This window comes from Stenella coeruleoalba (genome assembly GCF_951394435.1).
Source record: "Stenella coeruleoalba genome assembly, chromosome: 3".
In the NCBI taxonomy this organism is placed as follows: Eukaryota; Metazoa; Chordata; class Mammalia; order Artiodactyla; family Delphinidae; genus Stenella; species Stenella coeruleoalba.
The window spans coordinates 78,005,096-78,017,280 of NC_137148.1; the positions used below are offsets into that span (position 1 = coordinate 78,005,096).

The 12,185-nt window shown below is 36.5% G+C and overlaps 1 protein-coding gene across 1 annotated transcript in view; it reads left to right on the top strand.

Annotated features, from left to right (window-relative positions):
- The window catches only part of ERAP2 (endoplasmic reticulum aminopeptidase 2), a 37,532-nt gene that overhangs the window by 19,078 nt on the left and 6,269 nt on the right, over nucleotides 1-12,185 (top strand). The window contains exons 9-14 of the mRNA XM_079918022.1: nucleotides 704-772; nucleotides 1,758-1,933; nucleotides 4,056-4,135; nucleotides 5,131-5,314; nucleotides 9,467-9,623; nucleotides 10,294-10,478. Of these exons, the coding sequence (XP_079774148.1) occupies nucleotides 704-772; nucleotides 1,758-1,933; nucleotides 4,056-4,135; nucleotides 5,131-5,314; nucleotides 9,467-9,623; nucleotides 10,294-10,478 (851 nt within the window). The remainder of the gene's footprint in view (nucleotides 1-703; nucleotides 773-1,757; nucleotides 1,934-4,055; nucleotides 4,136-5,130; nucleotides 5,315-9,466; nucleotides 9,624-10,293; nucleotides 10,479-12,185) is intronic.

Sequence of the window (12,185 nt, forward strand, 5' to 3'; positions counted from 1 at the left end):
GAGAGATTTGCTCAAGACCATATACCAAGTGAATAACGGAGTCATTACTTAAAATCTGTCTTCTGACTCTAAATCCAGTATTCATTCTTTCAATTACATCACAACTTCTTCCTGGTTATCAGGGAAGTCTCCCATCCAAACTTCCCCTAAAGGTCCTAAATTCTAGGTGACCCCCTTCTGACGCCAAATGAAACTGTGGGGGACTTACCTGGTGGCTCAGTGGTTAAGAATCCGCCTGCCAGTGCAGGGGACACGGGTTACAGCCCTGGTCTGGGAAGATCCCACGTGCCATGGAGCAACTAAGCCCGTGCGCCACAACTACTGAGCCTGCGCTCTAGAGCCCATGAGCCACAACTACTGAAGCCCAGAGTAGCCCCCGCTCGCTGCAACTAGAGAAAGCCTGTGCACAGCAAAAAGTACCTAACACAGCCAAAAAAAAAAAAAAAAGAGACTGTGGTAGGAAAATGATAAATTCCTGAGAATACCTAACTCAGCATCGTGTCACATAACATCAATTATACATATAAAACAAAAGAGTAAATTCTATGTATTCTTTAATGAATTGCTATGCTTATTACCATGTTTAGATGAACTAAAGTTTCATATATCTATGCTAATAAATGTCTGCCTTCATGTCTAATATACATATTCAGCCAACTATCAGTGCCCAAAATGGCGGTGCTCTTTTCCTCTTGTTTTATAGGATTGTTTAGAAAGTGATTCTACATCTGGTGGATTTTGTTATTCCGATTCCAAGACAGCAAGCAACACAGTAAGTAGAAAGAGACTTGTAGAGTAGAAGAGATTTGGCTCATCACCTGGCCCAAAGTGAGTGTGTAAAGTCGCCCAACTGTCCCTTTAAATAACTGGAGAGAAATAGAGACTCCACGGTTTTCCTTGAAACAAAGCTGCCTGAAGAAAGAATGCTCAGGCCATGTAGGGGAGTGACGCTGTTACTACTATATTTTTGTTGTTATAATTCAGCTTTCCCACAACCCCGCTGCTAGCTAAAAATATCTCAGCTCAAAATTCTTCTGAGTGGTTACTGCTGCACTGGCATCCTCTAGGCTCTGAAAAATGCCAAACCAAATCTGTTAAGTTTGGAAATAGAGTGAATGGCTTTCTTGAGGCCCTGTCTTTTTGTTTACTTCTGGGAAGTCATCATGGAAAAAAGAAAAGGCAAACTTTTTAAAAAGCATTATGGTAATCCCATCAATTATAGTTTTCAAAGGAAGATTCGGCATCACTCAGTGATCAGCAATACATACTAGAAGCTAAAAAGCTAGAGGTTTTGTTCTCCATTCCATAGACCTCTATTGATATAATATTGTTCTATTGGAATTTTTAAAAAGCTTCCCTAAAGAGAGACATTTCTTCTTAAGCCACTTCTCTGGATTCTGTCGTTAATAAAACGGAGAGTAGTTTTTTGTTTTTTGGTTTTATGGTGGGGTTTTTTTTTTTTTTTCTGTTTTGAAAGGGAGACTTCAGTCTCAAACCCTTCCTCTTGACCTTTCCTGCCCTGTGTTAACCCTCAAGCTCCCACACACGTCCCTGCTTCAGGTAATTTGCAGAGCAGCCCTGGGCAGGGTGGGGAGGGGCAGCATTCTAGTGTCCACATCGCTCCCCTAGGAGATCGTAGCCAGAGTCCCCGCTTCCTGTCCCGCCCATGTTTCCAGCGTCCAAGGAGGTTGAAGTTTCTCATCTCTCTCTGGCTTCTCTCCTCTGTCTTGAGTTACCAAAGTCACTTGTCATTTCAGCTCACCTTTCTGCGGGAAAATGTGGAGGTGAAGCAGATGATGGCTACATGGACTCTGCAGAAGGGAATCCCCCTCGTGGTGGTTAACCGAGAAGGGCGTTCACTCAGACTGCAGCAGGAGCGCTTCCTGAACGGGGTGTTCAAAGAGGATCCTGAATGGGGGGCCCTGCAGGAAAGGTGACTGCTTTCCTTCTGTCAGTCTAGTTTACCTCATCTCAGTTTGTTCGTGATCGCATTAGCTTTCTTTCAGCTTCTCTGGCAACTTTATGGGGTGCTATTTCTACACAGGACTCGAAGGCCTAAACTAGCCTTGATATCAGCCCAGACTACGTTGTTGAGGGGCACATTCTTAGTAATCCTGGGGCCACCTTTAGAACCTCAGTTCTGATGCAGAAGGTTGTCGGTAATATTTCTAATATAATATACCTAAGAAATTGTGTGACTGGCCCATACCTAGGAAATGTTATGACAGCTGTACGCCTTATCAGAAAAGACATTCCCTATTTGATAAATTAGATGCTAAGACCTTCCACTCTCTTTCGTTTTTCAGTAAGAGACTATAAATGTAATCCCTTAAAACATGATGTTCTTGGTAATAATAAAAGCAAATCCAATTACCCACACTGTCATCTGTCCTGAGAAAACTTGTTAAAGGCTTTACTAAAATCAAGATATACAACACTGCCCACCTTCCTCTGATCTATTAGCCCTGTCAATAAGATGAATGAGGTTAAATTGAAATGAAATTAATCCAAGTGAATCCGTGCTGGCTCTTTTGATTATTATTTTTTTCCCAAGGATCTAGCTGTCTAATAACAGTTCTAGAATTTTTCTGAGAATCAGAAGCAAATTCACAGCCTTTAACACATAGGATATACTGTTTTCCCTTTTTGTTTCATCAGATGTCTATTTCGATCCAACAGCAACTCTTATGCCATTTATCTTCCATTTCTGTGTATGTCCTTCTGAAGTCTGAACTTCAGAGAGCTTAAACAACTTGAAGCTTGGCAACACAGGCTGGAAAATTTAATGTTTGATTTACTATTGCGAAAGCAGGACTCGTAATTGTGTAACTTATCAAAATGTCACCAGAGAGAGTTCAATAGTGTGGTTGGCCCAGAATAACAAATATCTACTGCAATGATCTGTATTTTTCCTCTACCTGAAGCAGTATTTAGATTACTATTATAAAATTATTATCCTCTGATCAATGCTTATCCAAACTCATGAAATGCTACTCTTCCTCTCTTTACTCCCAGATATGTTTATCTGGAAAAATCTCTTTCTAGAGTCAAAATCCATCCAGGAATCTCAATCCATTAAGTCTTGGTGATATCTATGTGTCTATTTTTACCAATTTGTATAAATATTTCAGTTGCTTTGTTAATTATCTGTACTCTCTGGATTAGCAGGTAGATTATCCCTTCTGACCCTTTATTAGATCGAGTCTGTGTCTGCTGTTTCTTTCACTATTTTATATTTTTCTGAAGACTACTGGGCACATCCTCAGTTACTATTCTTTCTGTTTTTGTTTTCTTTTTTTATATATATTTTTAAATTATTTATTTATTTATTTTATTCTTTCTGTTTTATACCTATTGGTATTTTCAAGCATGTGATTTTACAGGATTACTATAGCTAATATTGCTGTGATAGACGAAATGAGTTCTAGAAGCTGCTAGAAAGTTATTCAGAAAAAAATAGCCAATTTCAGTTATTTACCATAGAAGGGCCATCGAAAAGTAACTGCGGCCTTTTCCTCCAATCCATTCTGCTTCTCTGCTCTCTGGACTTGGCTGACGTGCAGATCCTGACACACTGCTGCAGGCACTTAGCAGTTGGGGGGTTGAATGTGGGTAGCTTTGCTGAACAAAAGGATAAGTGGAAAATCATACTGGAGTAAGATTGTTACCTTGGAGGGCTTTTCCTACAGCTTTGGTTCAGTTATTTGAATTAATATCAGGCTGTCATAATTTTTGGAAATATGAAAGGAAGATTTATTTATTTTTCTCTTACTTAGAAGAAAACAATCAGCAGAACTTGTTGTGGTATGATGTTTGGACAGCAAATGGCACAGGTAATTGTGACAGAGTTCAACTAGGTATACATTGCTGCTCCTTCATAATCATTATGGAAGAACTTTTGCACACCCAAGGATCTGCTAGTCTTAGCCTATAAATTTTATGTTGGTGTGAAGGATGAGTGATTAGGTGTCTTTTACAGCCTATCCGAGTCTGATGATGTGAAAATTGAAATGGCCATTCATTTAGTCTGTAACAGTCTTTACTTTCTAACATAGGTACCTTTGGCATATCCCAGTGACCTATTCCACAAGTTCCTCTAATGCAATTCACAGACACATTCTGAAATCAAAGACAGGTAATGAACTAACGAGCCAATAGCTGTTTTAATTCTGAAATTAAACATGTTCTGAGATATTTGGAGGAAAGATACTGTAAGTCAATCTGATAATGAATGATATATGTTTGAGGAAGTTCTCATTTATCCATATATATGTTACTAAAAGAACCCTTTAGCTAGAAAGTCTGAATTTTTTATTCAGTGGAAAGTTCTCTTGTGCTTCTAGCACTTAGAGATAGGTTTATATTTATATTAAGAAATGATGGCATCCTATCTTATGTCTTTTAATACATACTAGTTCAGTGGATAAAGGCATACACTCTGGAATTGATTGGCTCTGAATTCAAATCCTCATTCTGTCACATATTAGATGTGTGCCCTTAAGAAAATTTTTTTAACTTCTTCTGAGTTTCAGTTTTCTCATCTTATTTTGAATGGGAATTAAGCCTCACAGAGCTTTGGAGAGAATATGATAATGTTATTTTACCACCTAGTATAATGTCTGTCATATTAAAAATAATACAATTTTAATTTCCCCTTTAAACACATCACTGAAATTTGAGAATGTTCCCATCATAATGTCGTGTTCAGCCTACAGTCCTTATTTTGCCCAAAATAAGGACTGGACAAATGGATCACCTATTTACATATACATATTTCAATGAGTCGTAACTTAACCTTGAGATGAGGCCACCAATAACTCAAGCCACATTCCAGTCATGTTCATCATCTGGCTCACTGCGCCCTTGCATGCCTCTTAAACCTGCATAGACTGCATTTGAGAACAAACTCATCAGTCCTTTTCCTAGGAATTAGTTTATTTATTAATTTAATAAGGTCATCATCCCCAAAATAAGCCATCCAGCAGACTATGGAAATAGGATCATTGTGAGTCTTCCAAAACTTTGTCTTCTCCTTGATTTGTTAGTAATAGCATGGAGACTAACACTTCTGGAGATGTTCCTGGCATGCACGTCGATAAGGAAATACCTATACCAATTTTCTCCTCCTAGATACTCTGGATTTACCTGAGAAGACCAGCTGGGTAAAATTCAATGTGGACTCAAATGGCTACTACATTGTCCACTATGAGGGGCGTGGATGGGACCAACTCATTACACAGCTGAATCAGAACCACACATTTCTCAGACCTAAGGACAGAATAAGTCTGATTCATGATGCCTTTCAGCTAGTAAGGTAATGCAAAAATTCATCTGATTTCATAGGAAGTAACTGCTTTATCACCAGATACATTAGATTTCAAATCAAACGTTCAGTGTTAATCACTCACATGATATGGATATGAAAGGAGGTCAAATACAGGCCATCAGGCCACAGCCTACCCACTGATAAAGTATTTTCACCCACCCAGCGTTTAAAAATTTAATCCAACATTTTAAAATATGGAGAAGTTTATGTAGAAATCCTGACTTCTGGAATCTCTTAAATAATGAGAAAATTTGGCAACTGTGGGCCTTCATTCCCACAGGGCAACCACAGAGGAGGGTAGAGTGGGCAGATCTTCCTTTGGGCCAGGCCTACATTCTCCTATGTACCAAAGTCCTAAATGGTACACATGAGGGGCCTGCTTCACTCACTTATGGTGGACCCTCCAGGCATTTAAGCTTCTGACCTCAGATTTTAAATTTGTTTATGCTGGTAACTTGCTGTTTCACCAAATACCAATGTAATCTGTTGGACAAAAAGTATAAATATGGTTATAACCTTTATAATTTTAAAACCTAGTGCACAATCCGTTCATTACTTTGCTCACATTGGGGAAATCAATATGAAATTGGTAGAAAAATGAAGGAAGAATTGGCTGCTTATGTTTATTCCTCTTTTTACTTTCCCGGAAAGACAAAGTGTTTTCTTTCCTTTTTCCCATTTATCATCAACAGAATAATAAGTAGAATAAATCACAAGGTCACCAATAGAAAAAAAAATTGGGGATCAGGTGGCGTATTTTGCATTATGTAAGCTTTTCCTATTCTGAGAATTACTGTAATGTACTCACTTTATTCAGTGTGACGTATTATTTCCTTTCCGATCCTTATTTAGGTCAAATTAAGTAAACGTAACCAGCAAGACATCTCTCAGACACAGCTTCTCTGTACAATAGAATTCCCTAGTTAGAAAAGTGAGAGGATTGAGAGATTAATCCTCAGTCCCGTAGGTCTCAGGAGCATCATGGTAGCATAGCTATCCTATGTCTGAGTGGATGCATGATAGACTAGCTGAGAAGTGGATTATCATCAGTTGAGGGAGGTTTGTCAGCTTAAAGGAGGAACTCTGAGCAGATTGCAAAGAAGGTAGATTACAATTTAAGACCAGGCAGAAGGAAGAATATTGACAACTCAGCAAATGAAAGCCAATCTTTCAAGTAGTTGCAAAGTCTTTTTTGCTGTTTCTAGCCTATAAATTTATGTGTAGTGTAAATTTAGCAGAAGGAACCCTATAGTTACTGATGCATCAGTGGAAAAGCAATCATTTCTTTACTAGGTAGACTGGTTAATGAACTTCCGAGTACAAATTTTGGTTTAAAACATATCAACTAAGTACTACCTCTTCACTTATTGTTTGACCTTTGACAAGGTATTTAACCTTTTTAGGCCTAAATTTTCTAGTCTTTAAAACTTTTCTAGTCTTTAAAACTCCAATAATAATAATGTCTATCATGCAGGGTTGTTTTGAGGATTGCTTAAGATAATGTAGATAAAGCACTGAGTACAGTAATAAATGCTCAATAAATGGTAGCTGTTAGCATTGTTAGTATTATCTAATATAAATTGTTTAAAAGATCATGCGTTGAATGGGAAGGTGAAGTGAAAACATAGAAACATGCATTTCAAATAATGTGAAATTGGAAAAAAAGCAGAATGTAAGCTTAGGTATTATTATGTTTGCAGTTACATGAAAAAAAAAAAAAGCTAAAGGTGAGAGAAACAGAAAGAAATATTCCAAAGTGCTATTAGTAAATATGTAAGGTAATGAAATTATGAGTTTTTCCCCTTAATTTCCAATTGTTTTGTAGTTTGTTTATATTACTTTTATAATAAAAGTAATTATATAAGAAAACAATTTTAACATCTCATAATAGGTCTAAATATTTTTACTTGCTACTCTGCTTTGGTGATATATATCTATTCCTTCCCTGCTTTGTGAAATATCTATTTAAGAGTTAAAGGATGTAATCTGTGATCACATTTAGTTCAGAGACAGAGTTTGACCCAGGAATGCATATTCATTTCAATTGGGTTTTCATACTTATTGTTAAATATAATTTAAGACTTGGATCTCCTCTGAGTTGGGTGGAATTAAAATGACAACCATAATTTCCTTACAGGTAAACTATTTATTTCTTTAAGTCCAACACCATAAAAAGAAGCCCCAAATTGTTTCCTCAGGAATACAGTTTATTTCACAAAGGTACCATTTAGCCGAAACTTTATATAAATAAGTAGATAGACTTTTTCCTGTTGGGCTGAAGTATATGCTTATATGTGGGTTTAGTTTTTAATCTAAACAGACATTCAGATAACGTTCTGTGCATTGATTGAAGCAGAGGGCAGGTAATGAGGGTCTGGATTTTTATTAAATAATAACTTTATGAAAAGAAAAGGAGTCCCTCTTAAATGAATATTAAGATTAAAGTGTTTTAAAGTAGGTAAATATAAGAATAAATAATGGCATTTGTCTAAGTAAAAAATAAATTAGACTGGGCTAAAAAGAAAAACAAGATTAATATAAAGTGAGTTTTAAGTGTTAAACATTCTTTGTAAAATTTTAACCCTAGAATATAATACCTAGTTTCTTCCTGTTACTGATCCTCTTCGTATACTTTATAGCATCTGAAAGGAAATAATATGTCACACTGAATAAAGCGAGTACATTACAGAAATTCTTAGAATAGGAAAAGCTTACAATGCATAATACTCTACCTGATCCTTAATATTTTTTCTGTTGGAGACCTTGTGACCTGATTTATTCTACGTATTATTCTGTTGATGATAAATGGGAAAAAGGAAAGAAAACACTTTGTCTTTCCAGGAAAGTCTAAAGAAGAATAAACATAAGCAGCCAATTCTTCCTTAATTTCTCTACCAGTTTCATATTGATTTCCCCAATGTGAGCAAAGTAATGAATGGATTGTGCACTAGATTTAAAATTTTAAAGGTTGTGACTATATTTATACTTATCTACTGCACCATGTATTATGACACTTACACATGTGGGCAGGAATAGTGACATTTTGTGGATTTGTTTTTTAAAAAATATAGCAGACCATAAAATCATAGAGCATATGGTCCAGCCCTCTGTCTTCAGATGAAATGTTTGGAAATTTTACTATTAAGTCTGTTTTAAAGCAGTATGTCATTGTGGCTGAGAAGAGTATAGTCACAACAAAAGTTGCTTGCTTTTAATGTCACTTCTTTCTAGTTTTAGTTCCCTCATTTTAGATGAGAATTTAAAATTTAAAAAACCCATAGGAGGTAGGGCATTATATTAATGAAAAATTCAAAACAGATATCTTTGTTCTGGAATCTGTTTCCATATAAAACTATTATGCTTAATCTGGGAGTTGGATGCTGGCAAGAATGGTTTATAGATGCTTCAGGGACACAGGTCTTCTCAGAAACACATGTGAAAACAAAAAGTGACAAAGTATACAAAAGTGACAGTATAATGGTTTGTTTCCTCTACAGAAGAGATCCTAATGTTTTGATATTCAGAATAATAGTTTTGTTGTTTGTTCTTCTCATTAAAGGAAAATGTAGAGAAGGCATATCACTTTAGAATCTAAATAGATTCTTTAAAATTGAAAGTCCTTGTTTGGACCCACTCAGAATAAGTGCTGCTTCTCTGTTAGGCTCTAGGGGGGACATCAAAGAAACAAAAGACATGGCACCTGTCCTCAAAGTTCCAAATGTGCTTGGAGGAACAATTCAGACCCACAAATTAGGCAATTAGAGAATGACAAATATATGAAAATTTGATATTATTTGGTACTAAACATTAATATTAGCTAATATTTATTTCATTTTTATTTACAAAGCACTTATTTATGTTAGACATTAGTCTAAGCACTTTACCTATATTAACTCGTTTAATCCTTACAACAGAGGACTAAAGTAGATACTCTTATTATCCCCATTGTATTGGGGAGGCAGCTGAAGCCCAGAGAGGTTAATTTGCCCAAGTCAGTGGCAGAACTAGGATTTAAGCCAAATGGTCTGAATATAATGATCTGCTTCTGTTATTGCTCTCTATATCATATTTGTTTTAATATTTTAAATATTAAGAACTGTAAGATATGCACAAACCACTGACATTTGTTTTATACCTCAGTGCAGGAAGGTTGACTCTAGACAAAGCCCTTGACCTGACTCGCTATCTCCAACATGAAACAAGCATCCCTGCACTTCTCAAAGGCCTGGAATACCTAGAATTGTTTTACCACATCACGGAAAGAAGGAATGTTTCAGATGTCACTGAAAATCTCAAGGTTTGTGTTTCTTTCAGAAAATTCATTAAGTAAAATACACAGTGCCTGGAGGATCAGTGAGACTTGTTCTGTTTTGTGTGAACTCTGGGGGTTAAATCTTGAAGAATCTGAGGAAACTGGCTGATAGCACAGTCAACACTTAAGCACCTAATAGTTAGATGTCCCTCGTTCCTTGTCATCACCATCCTAAGAGCTACGTGCCAGGATCATAAGCAAAACATGCCTCCTAAGGTGATTTTATCTTATATCACTTGGTATTCCCCCCTCAGATAGGAAATTAAACTGTACTTCTTTTTTTTTTAACATATTTATTGGAGTATAATTGCTTTACAATGGTGCGTTAGTTTCTGCTTTATAACAAAGTGAATCAGCTATACATATACATATATCCCCGTATCTCTTCCCTCTTGCGTCTCCCTCCCTCCCACCCTCCCTATCCCACCCCTCTAGGTGGTCACAAAGCACCAAGCTTAAATTGTACTTCTAATGGAGAAACTAACTCTGGTAGGTGGAGGCCAGGAAAAGAGAAGCAAAATATAGAGATAAGTAGTTCTATGCTTTGGGAAAGGTTCATGCAGACAGTTTAGAGTTGAACCCTTTGGATGGGTGAGTGAGAGCTGGGTTAAGAATTAAACTTAGCCTTTCTGTAACCATCCTATGCTTTCTGCAGCATTACCTTCTCCAGTATTTTAAGCCAGTGATTGACATGCAAAGCTGGTGTGACGAGGGCTCAGTCTGGGACAGAAGGCTTCGTTCGGCTCTCTTGAAGCTGGCCTGTTACCTGAACCATGCTCCTTGCATCCAGAAGGCAACTGAACTCTTCTCTCAGTGGATGGAATCCAGTGGAAAATTAAAGTAGATCTGGACTTCTGTCCTATTCTTTGCTCCTTTCACTTTGTTGTAAAAGTCTTTGATCATGCAAGACATTAGATCTAAAATCTTTTAGTGAGGATAGAAGAAAAAAACATGCTGGGAATTACAGACCCTTGTTTCATGCTCCCACATAGCAAGTGCTGGATAGATTTTGTGGGAAGTGAGGTTTAAGTCCCTGTAGGGGAGAGCTAATACACATTAGCATGGTACCAGAAAGATGGCCAGAGGGTGGAGGCCAGCAGGGCGCCTGCCCAATCTCCAAGAGTAATGCCTTTTAAAGGTAAAAAGCAATGTGAAATGTTCATGCAATCCAAACACCAGTGATCAGTTGATGAAACTAAAAAAAAAAAGGGGGGGGGGACGCGTGCCTTTTTTAAACGTGTTTGCTTCTTCATTAACCAATACCACACCTGAGCCTTAGCCCCAAGTTTCAACTTTGATAGGAAACTGATGATTTGGGCCATCTAAAGGATGTGTATGGTGGCGAAATTGATTCCAGTAGTGGTTGTAATCAAGTAGATGCCCTGTGATCAAAAGGATTATGTTGTAGTTTAGTTTACCAGCTGCAACCCATGGGTACTGAAAGACGCCACGATCTTTTCAATGTAAGCCTTGATTTCTGTACAACACATGATTTTATATTGTTGCTATTAAAACTCTGACTCTCCAGGTGGATGTTTTGAGAAATCAAATCTGTGTATGTATTAAGGAAAATTCCTTTTTAAAATAGGAAAAATAATTCACAACTTTAGTACCATGTAAAGCAATGGTGTCAATTTTCCCTCTGCCAAATTGTTAAGAAATGCTATTATAATTTATCTCCACATAACTAAATCTCAGTGAGCTTTTTGAAATCTTTTCTTGAATTCTTCTTTAAAAAAAATAATTCGTTTTCTTCCTTTTGGACTTTTTCACTCTTTGGGATTTAGGCTTAAAATCAGTTTCTGAACAAAAATTTCTTTTAGCTATATTTTTCTCTTCTTTTTGTTCATGTTTAAATGAACTGTATGAGTGAGGCTAAAATATAGACATCTGTTGCCCTATAACACAACAGAATATTATTCTGTCGTTATGCTAGTTATAAGAGGGATGATCTTACCTGCAGTAACTCAAGTCCAGTAGATACAATGGTTCAACTTGTTGACTAGGATGCTATGCCTATGAAAAAATTCTGGGTAAATCTCATTTAAGCTTGTAATCAAGAACACATAATCATATATTGTACGTTTCTTTTTTCTAAACTTCAAAAGCACTAGTATTAATCCTAAAGGGGAATTTCCTTTTATTGATTAATTGATTACTTCATTCATGAATTCAAAATATAATGCTTTGCCTGTTGCCTATGTGCCAGGCACTGCATTTGGTGCTAAGAATAAACTAGTGAACAAAACAACTATGTGTTCTACCTTCAAGGAACTTATTTTTTATTTGTTACCAAGTTTTATAAATTTGTACAGTAAAACACACTAAAACAAAATAACGTGGAATATAATTTAATTACTTTTTGTTTTATGATTCAAAGTCTCTTGGGATATTTAAATACATATAGTACAGTGGAAATAGCACAGGATTAGAACCATAGGTCTAAACCCCATCTCCAGAAAGGCTAGTATGTCACCTTGGTGCAAGTTACTTAACCTTTCCAAGCTTTATTTCCACTTTTTAAAAATTAGCATAATTTTTCTATCT